This window comes from Dermochelys coriacea, chromosome 9, assembly GCF_009764565.3.
Source record: "Dermochelys coriacea isolate rDerCor1 chromosome 9, rDerCor1.pri.v4, whole genome shotgun sequence".
Lineage (NCBI taxonomy): Eukaryota > Metazoa > Chordata > Testudines > Dermochelyidae > Dermochelys > Dermochelys coriacea.
Window position 1 is genome coordinate 51,788,837 of NC_050076.1, and position 24,223 is coordinate 51,813,059.

General features: G+C 55.4%; 1 protein-coding gene across 3 annotated transcripts in view; it reads right to left on the reverse strand.

The window, feature by feature from the left end:
• Window positions 1-323: 323 nt before the first annotated feature.
• The window catches only part of TRPM2 (transient receptor potential cation channel subfamily M member 2), a 64,389-nt gene continuing 40,489 nt past the window's right edge, over window positions 324-24,223 (reverse strand). The window contains exons 18-33 of one of the 3 annotated variants that reach the window (XM_043491701.1): window positions 20,739-20,857; window positions 20,244-20,376; window positions 19,890-20,061; window positions 18,101-18,281; window positions 16,337-16,518; window positions 15,926-16,058; window positions 13,028-13,115; window positions 12,292-12,379; window positions 11,216-11,367; window positions 10,149-10,225; window positions 9,798-9,899; window positions 8,027-8,113; window positions 7,188-7,293; window positions 6,397-6,498; window positions 5,561-5,677; window positions 324-3,842 (exon numbers count right to left, since the gene is read on the reverse strand). In XM_043491701.1, coding sequence (XP_043347636.1) covers window positions 3,717-3,842; window positions 5,561-5,677; window positions 6,397-6,498; window positions 7,188-7,293; window positions 8,027-8,113; window positions 9,798-9,899; window positions 10,149-10,225; window positions 11,216-11,367; window positions 12,292-12,379; window positions 13,028-13,115; window positions 15,926-16,058; window positions 16,337-16,518; window positions 18,101-18,281; window positions 19,890-20,061; window positions 20,244-20,376; window positions 20,739-20,857 — 1,965 coding nt within the window. In that variant the 3' untranslated portion in view covers window positions 324-3,716. Of the gene's footprint in view, window positions 3,843-5,560; window positions 5,678-6,396; window positions 6,499-7,187; window positions 7,294-8,026; window positions 8,114-9,797; window positions 9,900-10,148; window positions 10,226-11,215; window positions 11,368-12,291; window positions 12,380-13,027; window positions 13,116-15,925; window positions 16,059-16,336; window positions 16,519-18,032; window positions 18,282-18,578; window positions 18,846-19,889; window positions 20,062-20,243; window positions 20,377-20,738; window positions 20,858-24,223 lie in introns of those variants that run through there. The other 2 variants (XM_043491700.1, XM_043491699.1) reach the window with 2 other exon arrangements.

The following is a 24,223-nucleotide window of genomic DNA, read 5'->3' on the forward strand; positions in this document are numbered from 1 at the left end:
TATGACTAAATTAGGCTTATAGTGGAAAGCCAGCTCCTAGCATAACAACTATGCAGAGACAATGTGACTGGCCCTAATGCAAGTAATGCCATTAATGCTAGCCTAGTCACTGCCATGCAGATGCGGAAGTGAAGCAAAGCTGTTTATTTTGGAAGCTGCAGCCCTTCATCTCCGATCCCATTAGCATCCAGCACTCTCGCGTTGTATTTTTATTCGGTGCGGCTGTCTAAATCATTTTGAGTGTCAAATTACACACAGTAGCTCCATGCACAGAGGGTGTTAAGTTCAGTAGTGACCATTTACTAAAAGGACATCATATGCAATTTAACTTAATTGTTAGATTTATTGAGTTAAGAGAAGCATTAAATAAAACATCATTCTGTCCCCTTATGCAAACGCTGAAGCCCACTTTGGTGCATCATTGCAGGCGAGATGCTGTTGTTCTGCATACACGGCTCAGTATATCGTTGTGGAAGGAATAGTTTGATTGAGCAAAGACTGACTAAATGACAGCAAAAAATCCCATCAAGACCAGCCATGGTCATCAAAGTCTAGCTGCACAAAGGGCCTTAGGCGCTGGGCCGCTGATTGTTACAGCACTCATCGGGGATGGGGAGGGCCCTTGTGTCATGTTTCCCCTATGCCAGATGGAGGAGGGGGGTTCTGAACAGTGATCTGTCACCTCACAGGTGCTGGGCTGTGGGGTTCCCTCAGCCTCTCTGGTTAAAGCTGTCCTATGGTGGAGATGTAAGGAAAGAGCATGAGAATGACTATATAGCCTGCTGGTTAGAGCACTTACCCAGGAGCTGGGACTCCCAGGCGCCAGTCCCCCTGCTCCAGTGACACTATTTATCCACAATTCAACTGGAGAGACTGAGGGAAGAAGGCCACTGCAGAATAGCCCAGTGATTAGAGCACTCCACTAGATCCCTGTTCAAACCCCTTCTTTTCATCGGGATTTGATGAAATCCCGGGGGGGACATGTATGGAGGTCTCCCACATCCCAGATGAGCCCCCAAATCACTGGGCTAAAACATAGGAGGGAGCTTCTCCTCCCGTCCTCCTCCCTCAGCTGTTTTGTGTGAACTCACATGTGGAGCCCGATCCAGTAAGCATGCTCAGGGCGCACCTAACGGATTCAGCTCCACTTGCAACTTAGATGCCTAAATCCCTTTGCAAACTGAGGCCAAAATGCTACACTCCGGACCTCTTCCTGATCCACTGCTAGCTAATGGGCTGAGAGGGCTTGACAGATGTTCTCGCTGAGCAGGTTTATATGCAAACTCTTTCACAGCTTGTTTTGAACTAGTTTTGATCTGGAGATCCTGGTTGGCTAGCCTGGGAGTTACATGTGACTGGCTGGTGAAAGGATGTGACCACAGCATTCATTTCTAGCGATGAATTGTGGCAGGGTGGGAAATCAAAGATCAGTGTCCAGCGACTTCATAAGGAATGGGAATCTTGAGGTGGATGTTTGCGGGCTGCACAGCAATCCAAAGGAAGAATAACGGGACTGCAGTCTATCTCCCATGGTGCTACTGCCCTCAAAATGCCTGGCCCGTACGTGTGCCTATTTACGACGCTGACACTTTAACAGCAGCTATTTCAAATTCAAACCCAAATATGCAACCTTGCCCACCTTGTCTGCATAACCTGTCTTTCCCGAGTCATCCCCCTTGTCCTCTAGAACCACTCGCCAGCCACGTTTGACTGCTCCGGCACTGGGGGGGGATGTCAACGGCTGGGGGCACAATTTACGCCTGACTGCTGGGTGCTTTCTGCCCTGGCTGCTGGCATGCTAGCATCTAAGGAAGGTGACTAGAGTTGGTTCAAGGAATAAGCTCAGATACAATACAGTTCCCAGCATGTTCAAGGCCATATATGAGATGCTGGGCTTTAACATGGGTGCCAGGGACCCAATCTAAGGAACAGAGCAAGAAATAAATAATAGCAGTAGATGCTCAACCTAGTCTGGGGTTAATTCCTTTATAACGTGCTGCCACATAACCCCACTTGGGAGTCAACATTTTGCGTCAAAACCAGTGAAACGGCAACAAGACCGAGTAGCTCACACACATAATATAGATGCTTCCAGGCCAAGAGATCCCAAAGCACTTTACAAATAAGTCTGTAGAGGAGCCACAGCATTCAGCATCCTCCGGGTCCAAGGTGAGTGATGTGAGTGTGATCAGGTGCAAGAGAGAGGTCTGACATCCAGGTTGGTGCCTCTGGCAGAGGTAGAGAAATTACATGAGCTCCGTGAAACCCTGGGCTGCGGAGTGTCTTCCAAGCATGTGCCTTCCAGGATGTCTGAGCTCAGGGCTACGAGCGAGACATAGCAACTGGCTGATGGGGGGAAGGGAGACACCTGCTTCGTATTCCTTGAAGCAGTACCAGTGCCAGCCTAGACAAAGATCCCTGCTGTTCTCCAAGCCCCAGGAGAGCATGACCATGGCTGACATACACAGGAGCAGCCAAGGTTCAGAGTAGGCATCAAGAAAAAAAACAGAGGATACCTGGAATGAAAGGGAGGGGCAGTGGGAAGACCCCGTATGGACTGGCCTCGGAGTGAGGTGCTGGCCTAAATCCACGCTCAGGTGCCCCTAGGAGCGGGGCGAGTGTGGTGGATGGAGCAATGTCCCTTAGAAAGAGGATGTACGGTAGCCCAGGTGCGTCAACGGCAGATCTGCTGCCCTTCCCCATTAGTGTTAGTGTACGCCATGACAGTAGGGACTGGGGGCCCCAGCAAGGACAAGGCACTCATTGTGCCAAGCGCTGTACAAAACACAGGGCGAGACAGCCCCTGCTGTGCAGAGCCTACAATCTCCACAGGTGAGCCAGAGGAGCCATGGTACAGACAGGGAACTGAGGACTAAAGAAACTCGGGCCCGGAGTCACAAAGGGACTTAGGTGATGTGATGTTGGGCGTTGCGGAGCCTACCAAATCACAGGCTCTCACTGGGATCCACAAAGCTGTGTTCAGTGCCTAGGGTCCCTATAAAATGCATGGGGAGAGACTTGCACCTGAGAATGTGACCACAAAGCCAGCATGCTAGGTAGGACTGCCTAAGCCAGCCAAGGGAAGGTGCTGATACACAAGAGCGGGGCTCCTCTGCCCATGGGACGTAGAACTTTTGTGAGTCCCTCCCTAAGTGACGGGCCCAAGCTCCCCCAGGGAGTCTGTGGCAGAGCTAGAACTGAATGCAGGTGTCCTGGCCCGGTACTAGGTGGCACCACACATCAGGAGCCTTTCACCTCTAGAGACATGGGTGGGAAAACTGGCCCATGAGTTAAGTCTCTTTCCAGGTCCCACATGTGCACATCCCAAACCCACTGCTAACTCAGCCAAAGCATCAGGCTCTGCCCAGGAGAAAGCCAAGACCACAACAATAGGGGAAGTTGCCAGCTAAATTTGTTGTGCATTGGCAGAGCTGTGTGGGGCAACTCCTGCAAGAAGGATGGCCTGGCACAAGCTGCTGCCATCTGTGTCTCACGAGAGTGTTGCGTTCACTCGCAAGTAATAATACAAGAGAGTGAGAAGGAGAGTCATGCAGCATGGCATGTTACCCACAGACCCACTGATCTTGGAGGGTTAAGCCAAGATACACACCCAAAGCCCCAGTCTAGAGCAACAGGAGACAAGGGGACCAGGCAGGCAGATCTCCATGACACTTCTCCCAGCTCTGGAAAATCCATCCCAGGTGGCGGCTGTAACATCAGTAATAGGCCCCCAAAAGAGCAGTCACCTTCTGTAGCAGTTCCTTGTGGTTTGCGTACAGTGGAATTCTCTTGTCCACCAGCTGCCACCGGATGCACACTTCTGGGTCGCTGCCTTGGAGAAACTGGGAGAGGAAATCAAAGACGTTACACGCAGGCTCACATTGCCACAGAATGCATATTTCAAGCTGCACTCAGCACGTGGCTGGCACAGCAAAGCCTGAGACAGGATGGCTCAGGTGTGGACGAGCTGTTTTCTCCAAGCCTTGTTTACCCGGGACTAGCACAGGCACTAACTAGTGGTGTTTTAACAAGGGAACGCCAACAGTGTTGGAGAAAAGCCAGTTCCTGGGGCTATGTCCTCTCCACCAATGAGATGCCGTTCCTTCCTCCAGGACACAGCAATGGCCCGGCTGTCCTCCTTAATGCTGAGCGAAGGCGAGCATCAGGCAGGTAATAGATTTCGAATGAAGGAAGTCATCGAACTTTCCAGGGATCTGGTCTCATGGTGCCTGCTGCTGCATGTACGGTCCTTACACAACTTAACAGCACGCCCTGCTCCACCACTACGCTTCTCCCTGGTCTAGGGTTGCCAACTGTCTAATCGCACAAACCCAAACACCCTAGCCCCGCCCCCTGCCCTGCCCCTTTCCCAAGGCCCCACCCCTTATCCGAGGCTCCTTTCCCCCCCGCTCACTCCAGCCCCCCTGCCTCCATCGCTCGCTCTCCCCCACCCTCACTTGCTTTCACCAGGCTGGAGCAGGGAGATGGGGTGCAGGCTCTGGGCTGGAAGGTGGGGCTGAGGGGTTCAGAGTATGGCAGGGGCTCCAAGCTGAGCCTGGGGCAGGGGGCTGAGATGCGGGAGAGGGTTTGGGGTGCAGGTTCTGGGATAGAGTTTGGGTGCAGAAGGGGGCTCAGAGCTGGGGGTTGGGATACTGGAGGGGGTTCAGGGTGAGGGCTCTGGGAGGGAGTTTGGGTGTGGGAGGGGGCTGAGGCAGAGGGTTGTGGTGAGGTAGGTTCAGGGTGCAGGCTCCGGCTGGGCGGTGCTTACCTCGGGTAGCTCCCGGAAGAGGCGGCATGTCCGGCAACGGCTCCTATGCTCACAGGTGGCCAAGCGGCTCTGCGTGCTGCCCTTGCCTGCAAGCACCGCCCCTGCAGCTCCCTTTGGCTCCAGTTCCCCATTCCCGGCCAATAGGAGCTGCGGAGTTGATGCTTAGGACAGGGGCAGCACGCAGAGACCCCCCCTTGCCACGCATCCTCCTAGAAGCTGATGCCAGACAGGTCGCTGCTTCTGGGAGTGGTGCCGAGCCAGGGCAGGTAGGAAACCTGCCTTAGCCCCTCTGCGCCACCGGAATTTTAGTGGCCTAAAATCTCCTGGATTGGCTTCAGTAGCCTCCAGGAGATTGAGCCCAGGAGACTCCCGGCCAAATCGGGAGGGTTAGCAACCCTTCCGTGGTCTCTCCTCAATCCCGCCCATTGCTCTCCTCTTGCAGCCCCTTTCACTCCTTCTCCCCCCTGCCTAGCTCCATTTCTCCACCACTCCCATTGCTATCCAGGAGTCCTCTCTCACTTGCTCCTTCTCTGCATTGTCCAGGCTGGGTCTCTCCCACCTGCAGGCAGAGAAGCAGGATGGAATGGGACCACAAGACTTGTGGGCACACCACCACCGCGCTGCTGAGATCTGGGCCATTCCCCGAGCTCTGCGGCTTGATCCCACACCCACCCAAGTTGGCACAAGGCTCTTCATTGACTTCAGTGAACGCCTGCTCAGCCCTGTCCTGGGGGTGAGGCCTTTCTGTACGGAAGCTAGTGCTTTGTGAGACAGATGGCAAAAGGCATTTACCGAGTTCAGCTGCTTCATCTGCATGTCGTTCTTATCTTCAAAGTGCACGTTGATGGCCACTGTCTCGATCCAGGCATTGTCCATGTTCCTGGGGTCATCGACGTAGCCTTTGTATACCTGAGGGACAGAGGAGGCAGCTGGGAAGGGTTCCCCTTGGGTTTCAGTGTGCTAGCAGAAGGTCAGCTGTGACCTGGCTCAGAAGTGCCAGAACGGGGGAGGGGGCCATGCCCCCCCACTTTTTACCTGCCGTAAGGGCGAGCGAGAAGGGGAGAGGGTGGAGAGGAGTGAGTGGGAGGCAGGGTGTTGGGGGGAAGAGATGGCATGGGGGCAGGGCCTCAGGGAAGGGGTGGTGTGAGGGTGGGGCCTCTAGGAATAAGGGTGGTGCGGGGGTGGGGCTTCTGGGAGAAGGGGCAGCATGGGAGACAGGGACAGACTTTGGGCACTGGTGGCCCTGCCCACTTGTAGGGAACTGTGACAGAGTGGGGGCTGTGGGAAAGTCCTGCTTTCACATACAGCATCCCGGTCATGGGATGGTCCGGCAGCCAGAGGTGTCCCAAGGGAACTCTGGCACATTGCCTGGGAGCTCTGCTTAACCATAGCAAGTCCCACGCAATGGTTGTTGTGCCCTGCAGGACAATCCTGGCCTGTTCTACCATTCCTCCTTCCTCACTTCTGCAGATCACACCAGGGTCATGTACACAGAACTGCAGCCCGGGCTCATTCTGGGGGCCATCCTGTCCTGCATGGAAGGAATTGGCATGTTATCATCATGGGAACGTGTGTCTGATTCTTGTCCTGCTTCCCCAGCACGGTGCCATGAGGCGTGCCCTGCATACCTCTGCACCTTGGTTCAGCAGGTTCTGGAACTGTGGCCAGAACTCCTTCCTCAGGACCCTCTTCAGCTTCAGTGGTAGTGATTCCCCTGGCTCCAGTGACCCCTGCACAGAACCAGACCATCACAACTGGGCACTGTCTGAACAGACAGCTGGGACTCCTCCCTGACTACAACAAAGAGAGCAGGCCCAATGCTTGCTACTAAGGAAACAGGAGTTCCCAAACCATGCACTGCCCGAGATGGGGGAACAAGCATGGAGCATCCCACTGTCTGCTCTGGGCAAGGAGTGAAGGGACGCCCATGGCAGAAACTCCTCAGGTGTGCATGGAAATAAGGTTTTGCACATAACTGAATTCACCTCTGGAACTCACTGCCACATGGTGTTTCTGAGGCCAGGCTTTGAGCAGACACTCCTGAGTCAGAACTGACTGTTAAACTAGCAAGGAGGAAAACGATATAGACTATTAATCACCTGCTGGGCCGGGGCACAATGAAATGCCACTTGTAGTATTGTATTGTGTTATAAGGTCCATTCTGCACTGGACAGGCTAAGGCCAAATGGACAACTGGGCTGTTCTGGCAGAATTATGAGACCTCTGGGCATGGGGGATAAGATGCACTGAAGGCAGATTGTATCTCCCTCCTGCAGAAACCTACAGGGCCTATGTTTTACGTTTTGGTAACGTGGGTGTAGCTTGTGATGCCAATAACATCTCTCTGCACTGACTCATCTGCCTACATTTTCTGAGCCTTTCAAACCTACGTCAGGTCGATGGGCTCCTTAGCACTTACCCCTGGCAGAGCCCAGTGATCTGACACAGGAGACTTGACAACTAAGACCTCCAGCATTTTCTTTAGGCTCTTTCTATAAATGGATCCATCCATATTCCTTCTCCAGCTACAAAAGAGAAATGTGTCATGCTGCCCTGGGAGCTGGCTCCTCCCGTACCTCCCCGTGGCATGGCAGTGAAGATCAGTTTCAGTGCTCAGGGAGGGCGGTGATGGACTTTGCTGGAGACCCTGAGCTCTCACGAACATCATCAAAGAGATTACACACTCCTAGCTTTTACATCTGTTAGAAAACAAGCCAGTTTCCCAAGATCCCCCAGCCCTGTTTGCAGGATAACAAGAGGAAAGCACGGCTCCTGAGATAAGAGGTTAAGTGTGGTTGTGGGCCAGACAGACACCAGGGACATTTGAAGTCTAACCTTTTCTCTGCTCCCAATTCACCATGTGGCCTTGGGCTAGTCATTTACCTACTGGAGGGATCTAATACTTACTTATGAGTGCAGTGAGCATCAGTTAGCTAATGACTGTAAAGTGCTTTGAAAAGTTAAGTGGTGTTTACAGTAAGTGCTAAGCAATAACAGAAGATTATCAAAGATCCAATTGCTACACAATAGCACCATGGTCGATGAAATAAGAACAGGCTGCTCTTTATTTAAAACAAAGAACGGGAATCGTTTTAGCAATACATTTCCTTCTGTACGACAGAGGCCTCTGCCCCGTGCATTACAGATGTAATGTTCCTAGCTCAGCCAGTAGAGGGTGCTGCTCTACTCAAGGAACTGCCACGTGCCAGTAGAACGGTGCCCAGACGTGCAAGCCGAGATCTCACTTGCTGTACTCACCGCGTCACTATGGGGTGCAGTGCATGGTTCGGTCCAAAGCAGCGTAGGCTTCCTTGGCCTCGTAACCCCGTCCTGCCCATAGGATTCCTAGCACAGAAAGAGCCAGAGAGGCGTTGGTATCCCTTCGCCAGGATTATTGGCTTGCTCAATCAGGCCGTCGCTCATGGAACTCAACAGCCAATGTCATGGGGTGACGCTGTGTTTGTTCAAACAACAAAGGCACTGGAAATGTTTCAGCACAGCACTGGAGGAATACACATTTCCACTCCCCTTTTTGCTTTTTAGAGCTTTGGAAAATTCCAACCATCAAAGGATAATTGCTCAACCCAATTTCAGGAAATGAACGTAAACAAACATTCCAGACGTCTTCCCCAGGACGGGAGAAGTTATGGTGGTTTCTAGTTACGAGTACACAGTGGGGTTACCCAGAGCAGCAGGGGGCGCATTGGAAGGTAGGAATGCTTCCACCAGGGTAGAAAGGGCCATGTCTCTTGATTCTTGTTCACCATCCGGGAGCCATCGGCCATTGCCATTTCGCTTTGTCATGAGGCTTCTAGGCGACAATTGCGTGGAGCTTTGGTTGCTTTAGGATCAAGGGCACTATTTTCTACAGTGCTAGAGGCACCATCAGACACACAGCCTGGTCCCCATCCATGGAGAGAAGTTTGCAGAGTGATGTTGGGTAGAAATGTTTGCCCCTGTAGAACCTGCTTTGACACATTAGGGTTTCTTTCCCTGGACTCTCCCCACCCCCAAGTGAACAGATTGCCTCTTCCCTGGAAACCGCCAGGCAGATTGGAAAGGAGTGGGGGAGTCAGGCAGGGCAGCTGCAACATTTCAGGCTGTTTCAGGAAACCCAAGACCTGGTGAGTGGAGGTAGGCTGGGAATCTCCTGAGCTTCCTTTTGTTTTCCAAGCACTGCTCAGGTTCACATAACATGGGGCAGGTAGCAGCTGCTCTCGCTGCTAATCTGAGGGAGAGGCGGATGGAGATTAGGGACGTGATTCCGCCTCCCACCTGTGGGTGTATGTCAGGAACAACTCCCCTGGATTTAATGGAGTGATCCCAGACAGTGCGAGTGGAGAACTAACCACTCTGATCACAAGTGAGCAACTCACCGCTGCACCAGGCCTCCTTCTGTGTTAAGATTAGACATGGGCAGCAGGTATAATATGCCAGCTCTCCCCAAACCTAGGCCGTGGCACTGCCCACGCTCCACTCGGAAACCTCGCCCTTGCTTCCGCTCTCCCCCGAAGCCGGCAGGACCTCAGCTCGGGCAGCAGTCTGGAGGCAGGGCTCAGCCAGCTGGCGGCTTGGGCTAGTTGGCAGACTGGGGTGGCCGGTGGCCAGGGAAAACTTAGGCTGGCCAGCGGCCAGGGGTGGCTCGGGCTGGCTGGCATCCCAGGGGTTGGGCTGGTGCTCGGGCCAGCCGCAGCCCTGGGGTCTGAGTGGTTCGGCTGGGGCTTCTCTGGCCTTGAGGGGGAGGGGAGCTCAGGGCTCCTCTGGGTGAGGGGGCAGGGCCTTGGGCAGAAGGGGCAGGGCCGGGGGCTAGGCTCCCCAAAGGCGGTGTCCACACGTTGCCCATGAGATCTGAGTGACTGCACTGTGAGACCGCACATCGGGCTTGTGACTGGCCTGACGCTGGGCTGCCCTCTTCCTCCCCGCCCCTGGGAGACATGGTACCACTGAGCCGGAGCCAAAGTGCCGAGGCAACAGAGCCAGTTTGCTTGGGCAGCGTTTGTGTGAGAAGCCCCCCGCCTTGCTCACTTACAGCGGCAGCCTGTTCTGGATGGTATACGTGCCGTGGAAGCTCTGCCGGTTGATCAGTCCGTCCATCGCATTGTAGTTTATCTTCGAAAGAGCCTCCAGGGAACTGGAAGACAGAACAGAGCCCCTGTCCTCTTCTGCATGCATGGTGCTGGTCAGCAGCCACAAACACCGGCGGAGCCAGCCGGCTGGCACGGGAGAGAGGCAGGGCTGGGCAGAGGGCTGCTGGCAGAGACAGCCAGCCAGTGAAGGAGATGGATACACAAAAGCCGGGGGCTGGAAGAGAGGTCAGGGGTTGAGAGAATATGAGAGAGAGAGAGAGAGAGAGAGAGAGACTACCTGATCCCACACTCACTCTCTGAGAGGATCGCACGCAGCCATCTCCTTCCTGTCTGCCACGTAGAAGGGAGGGTCATAGATCTGGAACTCCACCTGCAGAGCACGCAAACCACTTTGCACGCGTCCCTCCGGCCCAGGGGCACAGTCCTTCCGCCAGCGGCTCCAGGACGGCATAGCGCCCTCCAGAGAGCTGGCGGACCCCAAGGTGGCCCAGAGGAACTACCCTCCGAGGGATACAAGGACTGGCTGCCTTGGTATCGGAGCCCAGCCCTGGAGCACTGATGCTGAGGAGTTCTGCTGAAATTGACGAGGGTGGGGGAACCACACACCAAGTGAAAGATGCAAGGCTGGGCCCTCAGAGGAGAGGATTCATTGAGGTCCTGATCCTGGGCTGCAGAAGGCAGCGGGAACACTGACATCGGCTCTCCCGAACCCCTCTCTGCCCTCCCCATTTCACTGAGCCTCGCATGGGCATCTGTTCTTGGCACAGCTGGTTCCTGAGCTCTAAGTTTAGCTCAGTCTCCCCTGGGATCCCCAGTGGGATGGGGCAGCCCCAGGCCGAGCACTGCTAAGGCAGTGCAGACCAGCCAGTGCCCTCTGGGAATGTCCTCAAGTGCACCCAGTGCTGCAGGAGTCTCACCTGGCTCCAGGAGAGATGCTGGCATGGGGGTGGGGGGGCACTTCCCACTGACCTGCAATGAGTGCACAACTCACTGCTGGAAACGGGACTCAGGACAGCACAGACACTGGCACAACAAGGGGGAGCCCAGCATCCTCAGTGGGAAGTGCCCAAAGTGCGGCGTTTAATTCCGCAGGTAGGTCCGTACTCCCCTCAGCCTGCTGCGCCGAGCTCCCTCCCCTCCCCAGGCCACGTGGCTCCAGGACGAACCATGGACGGAGGCCCCCCACGCTTGACATCTTGGGCATAAGGTCCCTGAGTGAGGCAGCATCAGAGCTGGGTGCAGGGGTTCCTGGCCCTGCCTGCCTCCATCAACATGCCCCAAGCATCACAGGCTACGGCCCCTCTGCTCCGGGCAGGTCTCCCAGCCACAGGCCCTGCTACCTACGGTGGTGCTCTCCTACCTCCCAGGGCACCTTCTCGTCCGGCACCGGGAAACGGACTATGGAGGAGCTGGGATAGAGGAGGTTGCGGGCGCTCACATGGTACAGAGCTGTCGTCCCCTCGGGCTTCTCCTCCAAGCCGTATTCCTTCAGCTCCGGGGCTTTGCTGGGAACTGGGAGACAAACACAAAGAGCTGAGACCCCCATGGAGCAGAGGAACGTGATCTCTGAGAAAGATTAGGGTGAAAGCAATGGGGTTCCTGCTGCCTGCTGCCAGGGTTAGCTGGGTTTTCCTATGAGAACGGCTTTGCTTCACCACTCTCTGGGCCTAACCCAAAGCCCACTGAGATCACTGGACAGTCTCCTGCTGGCCAGTAGGCTTCAGACCCTGTGCCCCTGGCCACCCACAAGTGGCTGACATTGTCTGCACAGGACACTAGCTATTGAAGATTTCAGCCTAGAACTTGCAATTTGTTGCATTGCCCCACAGAAGTGGGTCTGCCTCCTCTCCCTTCCCCAGCAAGTCACACATATGCCCCCGTCCCACAGCCCTGCTCTCCCTGCATGGACCCTGAGGGCCTGGAGAAGGAATCCAGCACAGGAGGGAGCTGTGGGGCAAGTGGAGGTGGGAAGCTGCTGGGGAAGGGGTGGGAAGGACGATCTCCAATACAGTGGGGCTGGAGGCAGGGAGGGGAATTAGTAGGAGCCTGCTGTGCTGTGTAGCATCCAGCTGCCATGGCACAGCCCACCTGGGGTATGCGGAAGCTGGCAGCGAGCCTCCCAGCCTGGGCATAATGCCCCCTGCCTGCCATGGGAACAGGCGCAACCCCTCCTCCCTTCCCCCAGCTCAGGGCATCCAAGACTCTCTGTGCTCCTTCTGCAATGGGGCAGGGCCTGCTACCCAGCTCACCTAGGAGCCCCTTGCCCTGTCCTGCTCTCAGGCCTGGCAGCTGCATTGGCGCCAATCAGGCCTGCCCTGGAGCCAGCGGAGTGACGCTGGTGGGAACCCTGGAGAAGCGAGAAGAGAAATGGGTCCTAGAAGACAAAGGCAGGTCTTTCCTCTCACATGCTGTCAGCCACAGACTGGCTGAACTTACCCACGGTGGGTGCGTCCTCCTCTGAACCAAATCCATTCCCACGCAGGGCCCGCACGATCCAGGCCAGGGTCTTGGCGGTCTGGGACATCTATCCAGAGCAGAGCAGACCGTCAGGGAAAGCCACATCCCAGAGCTCCCGCCCAGGGCCCAGCTCGGACATGGCGGGGAGGGAGAGAGAGGGGCGGGTGTGGATGCCCATTTCCAGGCTCAGGGATGTGGTTGGGTTTCGCTTTAGTTCAATTTTACTGTGATTGTGAGAGCCAGAAGTGGCATGGCCCCGCTTTGTCAGGACAGTGGTTGGAGCGCCCCCCGCAGGAGACGGTCGCAGGGAGCGTAACCTGCCGTGTAATTCCTCTGACCTTGGGACTGAAATCAGTGCCCAGTTCTGCTGGGCTTCCTCTGCTGAAGGGACTCAAATGGAAGAGGAGCTGAGGCTCGACGGTGGGATGGGACTATATTGCCCCTCAATAGCGCAAGTTTTCCCAGAGTAGCTTGGATGAGACGCCTTGGCTGCCTGATCCTGAGTACAACCCACACCCCGGCCTCTGACCCACTCCCTGGGCCCCCCCCATGACCTCCCGATCCTGAACATGGCTGGCTGCCCAGGCCCAGCCCAGTCTCCACTCCCGATCCCAAGTGCCCCTGATATAGCCCCCAATCCCAAATGCCACCCGCTCCACGCAAGGCCACCTGTGACAACATCTGTCCCCTCCATGTGCCTCAAGCTCTGTCTCACCTGCTCTTCCAGACCAGTCAGCCTCTGCTCCACCAGTCTGGTCCTCTTCACCCGATCCAAATCCAGCAACTCCGCCAACACATCCACCCTGCAAGCAGGTGAGAGGAGACGGGGGCCTTGGGGAACGAGGCACTGAGCAGGTGTCCCACGCAGCGATGTACAGCCAGCGAGGTGCTGCTCCAGGGTCCAGGCAGCCTGCATGCCTTCACACAGTGCTGCCCACAGACATCCTGCCCCTCACGCCGCGTGCCAGCTCAAAGTGCCGAATTCCAGCCTTTGCGTTCCCAGCGCCCCTCACTGTTAATCGTCTCCGGTGGATGCTGGTCAAACCCAGCCCTGAGAGGAGGCAGGATGGAACTGCCCCTGGACAGCTCTGCGGAGGGTTGTGCCTCAGTGTCCCCCGCTCCCTGGAGCACAGCTGAGTGTGCATATCCCTTGGCAAAGCAGAGAGGCCCGCTCCTCAGCAGCCATGCCGGGGGACTGCTCCTCCCTGTCCGCGTGCACACGCTGGTGCAGAGTGCATGGAGGTGGCCAGCTCCTTGCCCTCTCTGCGTTGGCAGCAGGGCCAGTCCGGCCCATACTAAGTGAGAGGTTCAGCACAAGTGAGTCACACCCACTAGCCATGCAGAACTCCTGCTCAGGCGCTCGCTCGCTCACTGCTGCATCTGGTTAGTGCTGTAGCCTTTGGTTTGCCCCCGAGTCCCATTTCTGCAGATCACATCGACAGTGGAGGCCACAGTGCAAGCAGCAGGATGCTGCAAGTTCACCCTGAGGTGCGATGTGGGCTGGGCAAGGGCTGGCACACACCTACCTGCCTTCTGCTTAGCTCTGCCCAATGTCACCAGGCAACTTTCGTGTGCACTAAATCTCCTCACAAGCTGCATTGCGTGTCTCACCCACATGCAACAACCCACCATCTCTCCCGCCAGTGGCTCTGCCACAGCAGACAGCAGGCTTAGCATGGCCCTATAGGCATAGGCGCTGACTCTGTGGGTGCTCCGTAGCTGGAGCACCCACGGGGAAAAATTGGTGGGTGCTCTGCACCCACCGGCAGCCAAGCTCCCCGCCCCGGCCCCCCACTCCAGCTCACCTCACCTCTGCCTCCTCCCCGAGCGCGCCGCTTCCCCGCTTCTTCTCCCAGTTCTTGCCGCCACAAAACAGCTGTTTCGTGGCATAACAAGGTCTGGGAGGGAGCGGGGAGGAGCAGGAATGTGGCGCGCTCAGGGGAGGAGGCGGGGAAAGGCAGGGCCAGGGCGGGGATTTGGGGAATGAGTCCAATAGGGGCAGGGAGGGGGCGGAGTTGGGGCAGGGACTTTGGGGAAGGGGTTGGAATGGGAGCGGGGCAGGGGCAGGGTGGAGTTGGGGCAGGGCCAGGGCCTGGGTGGGGTCTAGCACCCACTGGCACCAGGAGAAGTTGGCGCCTATGCCTATAGCCCTGCAGAGAGTGGGCTACATCCTGCTCTCATTGACACCTGTGCCAGCCCAGGACTGTCCAGGAGCCATTATGCCAGAAGTAACTGATAGAGTGTGAACAGGGCTCTTCACAGAGCCTCCAGGTCTAAGCTGCTCCTTGACACTCCAAACGTACCCTCTGGACGTGCAAGGGCTCCAAATCACTCCCATACATACATCCTATATCTCCGCTGGCTGCTGAATAGGGGCTTCCATTGGCCTCACCGGGCCCCCTGTGGCTGGGGCTGGAGAACTAACTAACAATGATTCTTTCCTTGTCTCCAGTGCACCTGAGCCCTAATAATCTGACTGCACTTCTCCACTGACCTATCCCTCCGCTCTGGACTTCATTTGAGCCCATCGAGTCGACAGAAGGAGTCACTGCAGAGCGATGCTCACTTTCCCAAACCACTGAGTGCACTGCCCCTGCAGCATCCCCAGCCAGTGCCAGCCAGGGTACCAGGGAGAGAAGCCGAGTGCATTGCAATGCACCCTCGGCAGGGTTCAATGGCCATTCCAGTGGCTCTTTCCAGGTAGATACACCAAGTGCTTGGCTTACCTTGGGCTGAGTTTGCACTATGAGCCCCAAAACCACTAGTCATTGATCTTGGTCTAGTGCTTGGAGCACTGCAGAGCCACCCATGCAGCCTCCAAGGGAAGAGAGAAGCGTGTCTCACTCTGCGGTGGCCCCCCCGATTGAGGAGACAGGTTCTGGAGGGAGCTCCAGCAGCCTGTTAGCATGCTGGGGGCGATGGGAATGGGAGCAAAACAGCTGGGTTATAAGGAAAGAGGCTGCGAAAGGGAAACAAAGTATTGCTGATCTATCGTCCCAGCAGTGCGATGAGTCCCCGCACAGATTCTGTCACACCTGAGCTGGACGCACTGGATGGGAATGCCCCAGGGCTATCACAGCTCCATGAGCTGGGGGCAGGGTGTGATGGGTTGGTAATAATGCATGAATACTCTGTGTAAACCTGGTTATTGGCATGTTACCGTGAAAACTGCTTGAGTTTAGATTAATGGGTGCTGTCAGGAGAAACAAGCAGAAAAGGATAAGCCACTTCTTCACAAACACTTAAGGGCTGTTAAGGGACAACACCAGGACGGGGAAGGCCCAGGAACACTGGAGAGCCAAAGAACTATAGTGGGGTCTAAAAAGGGGGCCTCTCTCTCAAGAGAGGGGAGTAGCTGTTTGGGGGCGCCAGACTGAGACGGCCCCCGCTGGGTCGTGTGAAGAAGCCAGGCCTGTCTGGGATGCTGGGGCTTTAATAGGAGAGATATGCATGTAGACGTGGTTGTTTTTCTCACCGGCTTCAGGGGTACTAGGAAGGGGGCCCTGGAGACAGCCGCCCAAGGCTCCCCATTCAGAGCTCCCTTTGTGACAGCAGAGAACACTGACACCCACAAGTCTTTCCTAGGGGAACGCGGGGCGAGACGGGCCAGTACCTCTGCACAACATCTCGGATCTTTTGCTCCATGTTCTGCTTCTCCCGGCACTGCTGGTGCTGCAGGTAGTTCTCCTTCAGGTACGTCTCCCAGGAGAGAAGGGCCGCTTCCTCGTTCTTCTCCAGCTTTTCTTCTGCAGGAGAAAACGAAGAGCTGAGCACCAGAGGAGAACCCCCAGGTCCCTCAGACCCAGGCCCTACTCCAGGCCACTCAGACCCCAGTGGTACTATGTCTCCTACAGACCCCAGTCAGGCCTGGAGAACGTCATCACTTCCCCATGGCCCTTTGAGCCATGCCAGTGCAATGCTGCAAACCCCTGTGGCCCGTGATGCACCATCGTCCTGGCCCAGCCTAGCAGAGGCGAGGCCACACCGTGTCACGCCCGGCCTGGCCTGGGAAGGAGCTCCTTACTGAGCTGTTTGTGCCGCTTCGCTGGCTGCTGGAGCAGGACCCTCTTGATGAAGAGCTGCAGGTGGTTGAAGAGGATGAAGGGCGGGGGAGCAGCAGGCCGGCCGTGATACTCCTCAATCAGGTTGTGCCGCTGGAACTTCCAGATCTGGTCGGTGTGCTCCTGCACTTGCTGAAACGTAAAGCTGGGAGGAGGGCCCAGGGGGCGAGGGGTTAGCTACGGTCATGCCAGCTGGTGCCAGGCAGGGGCTCTGCAAGCCGGCACTGGGCACTGCCCCAGGCACTGCGCTCTGCCCTTCTCGCTGGCTTCCAGCCTTGATTTTCCTTTCATTCCTGGCCTCCCTTCCTGCTGCTCTGTAGAGCACAGGGGTTGGCCACAGCACAGAGGGGTGGGCAGGCTCCCAAAGGAGGGGCAGGTGGACCCTTGCCTGGGGGCCTGCCAATGTGTCTGCACTACAGCACCCAGCCAGTTCACCAGCACCAGGTTCCTCAGAATTTTGGCTGGTACCTCAGGCTTGCATCTAGAGCAGGTCACCTGACATCTGAGCCAGTGTGCCCGGGAGCTAGCCTGCATGCTGGCCAGTGCAGCTGGGACCCCGCATCCACCCCTCAAGCTGGTAGGGGCACCCACGACCCCCAATCCACACCCCCCCCAGGCAGGTCAGGTCACCTGGCGCCCTCAATCCACCCCCCAGACAGGTCAGGGCACCTGGGACTCCCCAATCCACCTCCCCAGGAACGCCAGTGCAGCTGGGACTGTCCATCCACCCTCCAGGCAGGTCAGGGCATTTGGGGCCCCCAGTCCACCCCCCTCCACATAGACAAGTGCACCCGGGGGCCCCAGTCCACCTCCTTACACACACAGGTCAGTGCACCTGGGGACCCCACAATCTACCCCCCTGCTCATGTCAGTGCACCTGGGGCTCCCCAATCTGCCCCTCATGCAGGTCAGTGCACCCAGGGCTGACATATAGAAGTCAGTGAGCCTGAGGCCCTGAACCCCTCCATACTCATGCAGGTCAGGGCACCTGCTCCCCTCAAGTAAAGGATAGCGGGATGGATCAGCTAAGCAAGACACTACAAATCCCAGCAGCCCCTCCCCGCTGCTTATCCCTGCCCTGGGGCAGGCAGGAGGAGGGGCTGTGATCAGGAAGCCGGCTGCAGAGAGGAATCCCCAGGAACTGTGCACAAAGCCCTGTGGAACAGGTTGTGACAGCCAGGTTCAGGTCTGTGCGGGGCTTAACGGGGAGCAGCAGCAGCTGGGCAGAGAACAGTGCAGATCGGCCCCAATGAGAGACACTAACTGAGCCTGGCCTGGGAACTCGCAGTGCTTATTTGCTTGGCTAGAGCCAGGCCTGGAGAGGGGACCCCAGGCACCAGGCCTGAAGAGCCGGACTCTCAGCTGGACTGTCCCAGGATCACACAGCAGGCCACTGTGGCTCATGCTGAGCTGAGTTGAAGCCTCTGTCTCTGAGGTGCAACCTTCCCTTTTCCTGCCAGCCCTAGGAAAGGCCTTGCCTTGAGCCCTGTCTCTGAGCAGTTCCTGGGACCCACCCGGGCTAGTGCCTGCAACACCTCGCTGCTGAAGCCCCTATACTGCTTGCCCCCGAGCAGTGGTATGCCTGGCATGCTGTCCCCCTCACCCCCATTTACTCCAGCACTGAGCAACCCCCCCCCATTTACTATAGCATTAATTCACCCTCTCTTCGCCCGATGGCCCCCCACAGGTGCAGTGAGCAGGGGGTGGCGGCACTGGGTCGGACTCACTTGAACATGGCGATGAGCAGGTTGAGGAGGAGGATGTTTGTGAAGAGCAGATACAGGCAGAGCAAGATGACTGTCAGCCATTCGGGGAAGACGGGCCGCTTATCCTTATTGCTCTCGGGGCACTTGGGTTTGTAGGGGTCTGTTCCATTCGGGCTGCACTGATCCAGATTGAAGTTCACCCCTGCGAGAGAAGAGACCAGAGTTTCACAATGGTAGGCTCTGTCATTGCCCCAGCTGTGTGTTACATGCTGCTGTTCTGGGCAGCTCTGCATGGACCCAGCAGCCCACCTTAAACAGACTGGCTTAATAGCAGCCGTCTTAATAGTAAACACTCGTTTGTTCCTGCCCTTCCAGGGCAGGGAGTTCCGTAGGGAACTCAAACTCAGTCCCTGCCTGGCGCATCCACACCCAGCTGCCTCTAGGACACTGGAGCAATAGACATTTGTAACTGACTGGTTGTTTCTTAGCAGCTACTCACGGGTAGGAAAGCGGCTGGAGCTTTTTTCTCTGCTCCGCTCCCGAGACTGCCAGGTGCAGTCACTAATCAGTGATGAGTTACCCACTAGACTTGGGAGAACAGCGTTAGCTGACCCGCCAACGAGTGGAATTCAGGCCTCTCTCAGAATGGTGAGTCATTCACACAGGATTCCCGATTCCGGAGACCGTCCTTTGCATGTGCATGTATGTTTGGAATCATAGTTCCCATCCTCAGACTGGCTCCCACTGCTTTAGTCTAGCTGTCATTTACAGCATGCGATTGGCCACATGGTGTTGTTTCTGCTGCCTGATTGGGTCAGGGTAACTCTTTAAGAGGAGAGACATGACTAATAGCAAACCCGGCACATCCCCTGCAAATGTGCAACCCCTTCAGGAGTCGCAAATATTTCCATGGAAACCAGTGATGGTCATGTGACTGCATGACTAATGAATGGCACCACCCCACCCATGCCGGCAGAGCAATGGGGTAGAGACACTATTTGGGATGCATTTGTGAAGGAAGTGGAGAATGCTGGGAGAGAGATAGTCAGGCAAGGGTCCCTGCTGCTGTTAGTCCTGATCCTTAAAGATGCTGACAGCAACAAGAGCTGAGAGAGCTCAGATCTCACAGGATCAGGCTCTTAAGGTCACTTTAGTTTTAGTTCTCCTGTCTCTGGTGACCCCTCATGCCGCCCTCTCCGACACAAGCACTGAGCCCAAGTCTCCACTCCATGACATCAGTTTGATGCGTGTAATGATCCATTAGCTTCAATGGTCCTAGACCAATTGACACCAGCTCGCGATCTGGCCCATTGACTTTGAGGGAGTTGCCTCTGCATCAAGCAGGTGTCCCGGAAGGGATGTGCTGGCCCATTGTGTTTTATTTCTACAAAATTCCTTCCTCAAAGTGGTGTGAAAGCAGGGAAGGGGCTCATGTCCTTCTGTGATGCTGATCTGAGCTAGGGTGTGCATGGTAAAGGATACAGCAAACCAGCTTTGGGCACAGCCCCAGATTCACTCCTCTCTGCCCTTCTCGCTCTCTCTGTCTTTCATGTTTTATTTCAATTTCATTCTTTCACTCTGAGCCTCATTTCCTGCTATTCTGGGTCAAAATCTCGGAGCCGAGCTGCTACTGGACTCCTGCTGGGACGGCGCTGAGCTGTATGGAGCCCCTGCACGCTGGCAGGATGAGACTAGTTGTTTCAGCCATACGAGAACAGCACAGGGGTGTCTCTGCACTGTAGCAAAGGCATTCCGCTTTGGAAATCTCATGGCCCAGCCAGGAGCCTGCGAGAAACCCTGGGTTCCGTACCATCGATGTAGGAAGGGATCTGCCCAAAAATCGTCAGGTAGGAATGGTAGACGACGCCCCGGAAGATCCAGTCCACACGCTCCTCGTTATGGATCAGGATAGCTTGCTTGGCTACGCCAAAGGACACAACCCAGACAGCCAAGAGGAAGAGGAAGAAGAAGACGTCCTTCATCTGCAAAGCCATGAGACAAAGCAGGAGTGAAAAGGTTCCCCTCCACAGATCAGATGCAGAGAATTACAGCCTCTCCCAGACCGAATGCATGGACAGCTCCTATACCCAGATCACATATTGCACATAGGCCCCACTCTGCTCCTACTGACATCATGCCATCTGCAGGGAGGAGTAGCTCTTACCATTCTCTTCACTATGATGATCTTGGGCCCCAGAGTTTTACTGACTGTGAAAATGTGCATCAGCCGCAAGCAGAAAATAATAAAAGCCAGAGACAATATGATCCGTCCTGGATATAAAGTGGATGGGATCCATCTGACACAGACAGGGGAAAGGAAGACATATCAGTGCATTGGCTTAACCAACGTTACTGCCTTTTTATAACAGAATAATTAACAGCCTGCTTTCTTGGGGAACAAATAAGTCTACCCCCAGAGTCCCATTTGAGAGAGGGATACAGCACAAAACCTATCCGACAGAGTGACACAGCAGCTGGGGACAGCGCAGAGCTGGGCAAAATGATCCACGTTTCGATGAAAAGTTTCATCCCAATTTTGAATGTAGATGTTACATTGAAAAAATTCCAACCACCTCTTTTGCAAATTCCCCTCCCTGGTTTTCCAGCAGCTCCAGCAAAGAGCAGTAGTATACCGTCCTACAGAATCCCACATACTCACCGGCAGGTCAGCCCTGTTATAAAGATCAAGATGGCGCAAACATCCAGTTTGTTCCAGAAATCACTGAAGTACAAGGAAGCCATTTTCAGTAACCCAAAGCCATCGGGGTCATAGAACAGCTGTTAGGAAAAGAAGTGGTTTCGGTATTTCAATAAACAGAACATAGGCTGCTTCTATGCACTTGAGACAACAATTGTGGTGCTGGGTCCCGAACAGGAATCTGAGCTGGATTTCGAGAGGGTGGGAGGAAATGAGGGAGTAGGCTTCAACTGATAATGAATTTCCCTGCCATGGTGATTTTGGTACCAGAAGAATACTCAACAATCCCTGAGACTGGGCCCTCTGGTGTTCCTCAGACATCATTCTACTCCGGTGACCAAACTTCATTTAAAGTTACTGAGGCGCTCGGTGTTGGCAGCACTCAGATGTTTTATGTTCCGGCCTAAACCTCTGAAGAAGGTGGCAGGTTCTGTTCTTAGATGTCCTGTAAAATATTTGCTAGTGCATTTGAGAGGCTGACCTAGAACTCTTCTTTTCATAATGGAGTGAGGCTGGGAATCTGACTGCGGTTATTTCCAAAGTGACCGGTAGGATCCTTGCATACACCCCCATGGCTGATTCATTCTTACTGTTTTCCTTTTGGCCAGACTCTGAGGTCATTTCTCAGTGATCTGAGGAACGAAAGGGCAATGAATCTCCGGTATCACATCTTGGAGCACTTTGGAGCTCTCCTAACCCACTTTCTAACATGGCCTGACTGCTTAGCTGTGAGAAGTGGGCCAGATTCTCATCTGGCGCATAGCTCCATTCAAGTCACATAAACCACTTCTCTAGAAGTCAGGGGCACTTGTGCTATCAACACCAGCTAAGGACCTAGCATTTTCTGTGATTCCATCTCAGTGAGTTATGAATCCTTGCTGGTGACGATGGCTCTTTGTCGTGCCACGGGGTTATAGAACAGATCTTGGGTTCACCTCAGCTCTGGGACAAACACACAAGGACAGCTCTTCCCACAGAAACAATCCCTGTCTTCCCATCTTCTCATCTATGCTACAGTTATGGTACAGTTTCTGTGGGCAGATGCGATATTCCATCCACACATGTGCTGAGAAGATCCCCTCCAGGCTCCTGACCAGGTCTCCTGGAACCACCCCAACATATCCACGCTTGGCTTTACAGGGGACTCAAAGCACAGTGGGATAGGCTGTTGGGAGATACCCCTGGATCCATAAAGCTGCCAGTTCCTTATTTCAATACTGAGCCTTAATGACTTCATTTAAGAAGGTCTCAATATCTTGGGCACTTCTCCTCCTTCCCCTGACTCAGCCCAAAAGTATCCACAAGAGCAGTTCAAACAAAACCTTGGGAGGGGAAGGAGTTCTCATGCTTTCCCCTGCGCATTCAGCACCATCCATTCCCAGTCAGAATTTATGAATGCCACCAACTTTCTCTGCGGATACTGGGGTCTCCTGAACTATCCCTCCAGTTCAATCAGCCCAGAATATCAGTGACTCTCTCTGTAATTGCTACAAATCGCCAAAGGACCCCTATTAGTCCCTCACGCTATGTCATGGATTTGGAAGGGTAAATAGGGCCGACAGGTGGAGGCAGACTATGAAATGCCAGAGATACCAAAGTTTTCTCCCCCGACTTGGGTTAGGCCTATGCCCTCAATGCTTTCTAGTAAGCACAGGAGAAAATATTTTGTGATAAAGAGCTCTTTAATCTTGAGGAAAAGGCAGAACAAGAACCAATGGCTGGAAGCGGAAGCTAGACTGATTCATATCGGAACTAAGGCCCATGTTTTGAACAGAGAGGGTGATTCCATGCCACCTTCAGCCAGCTTACCTGGGTATGTGCTCCCAGCCGGCCAACGCAGGCCTGTGGCCACTGGTGACTGCTAGGGCTGCAGTGCCAACCCTGGAAACTCTCCCCAGCCCCTCAAGGAGGGGCAGCTTTTTCTGGTTTAGGGCTGCTGTTACTCTCATCGGGGGGGGGGGGGGGGGACTAGGGGGCCATGGCCCCATCACTTTGCACTGGCCAGAAGGGTAAGGGATGGGGGTGAGGGGGTGGAGAGGTATTGGGGGAAGAGGCAGCACAGGAGCGGGATCTTGGGGCAAGGTGTGGTGCGAGGGTGGGAGAGAAGGGGCAGCGTCGGGGCAGGGCCTCAGGGGGAAGGGGTGGGTGCAGGAGGCAGGGCCACAGTTCGGGTGCTGGTGGCCCCGCCACTTTTAGGGAGCTTCTGATGCTCTTGCCTCTCATTATATGGTGCTTTCAGACCCTTCATCTTTTCCCATCGCAGCTTGCTAGCCCAAGACATCTAAGCACCGGACCATACTGCTGATATTTCTGCTCTGCCACCTTCTTCAGAAGTTTCAGCCGGGACATAAAACAGCCAAGTGCTGCCAACATTGAGCGCCTCTATAACTTTAAATGAAGATTAGTCGCTAGGGCAGAATGATGTCTGAAGAACACCAGAGGGCCAAGCGGGAACGAACTACCATGGGATTCGCTGTCTCGGATTGACTAAAGCACATCTTCCCGAAAGGCATGCAGACACAAGTGACTGAGCTCGACACTGGTGTGGCTGGGTGAAATTCTCTGGTATATGATGTACAGCAGGCCAGACTACAGGGCCAGCCTAAGGGGTAGGCCACCCGGCTGACTGCCCAGGGGCGCCATGGTGCAGAGGGTGCCATGCGGCTGTGCAGAGATGCGCGCTGCCAGTGTAGTGTCAGAAACTGCTCCTGGCTGGCAGGGGAGTACTGCTTGGGGGAGGTGCCCAGATGTCTCCCTGCTTCCTCCCATCAGAGGAACATGTGGGGGAGCAGTGACACACATACTGCTCGCCCCCCCATGTTCCAGAGGGCTGCAAGGCGGGGAGCAAGGGGCAATGCTAGGGCACCCTGCATCCAAGTCACTTTTCCCACCCAGGCTGTGCTGTGAGGCATCAGGAGCTGCTGCTCTCCTGTCCTCCCTTTACACAGCCCAGGTGGGGAACACCCCTGATGTCGCTCCCCCCTCACAGCCCCTGAGGGGTGCGCAGAGGAGCAGCATTCAAGGGGGGAGCGAGCATTAATGCCAGCCGCTCTGTGCATCCAGGTCAGTTTCCCCATGTGGCCACAGGGGTTGGGGCGCAGGGGAGAGGGGAGTCTGGAGAGCACGTGGAGGCCAGGGGCAATGGCGGGGGGACACTCACAGGAGCCAGAGGGGATGGAGGGCACTGCATCCACAGGGGTCAGAGGTGCCAAAATACAAGTTCACCCAGGGCGACATTTTCCCTAAGGCCGGCCCTGCCAGACTAGATGGTCCGAAGGGCCCATCTGGCGTGAACCCCGTGAGCGTGGCATGTGAGAGCGCGCGAGTGAGTGTGTGGCCAACTGACAGGTGCGACAGCACCATTTGGCTGGCATAGGTGATGGGATTGTTGTGGGAGCACATGCAGCAGTGAGAAAACAAGAACGGCTGCTGCCTGCTGCCCTTCT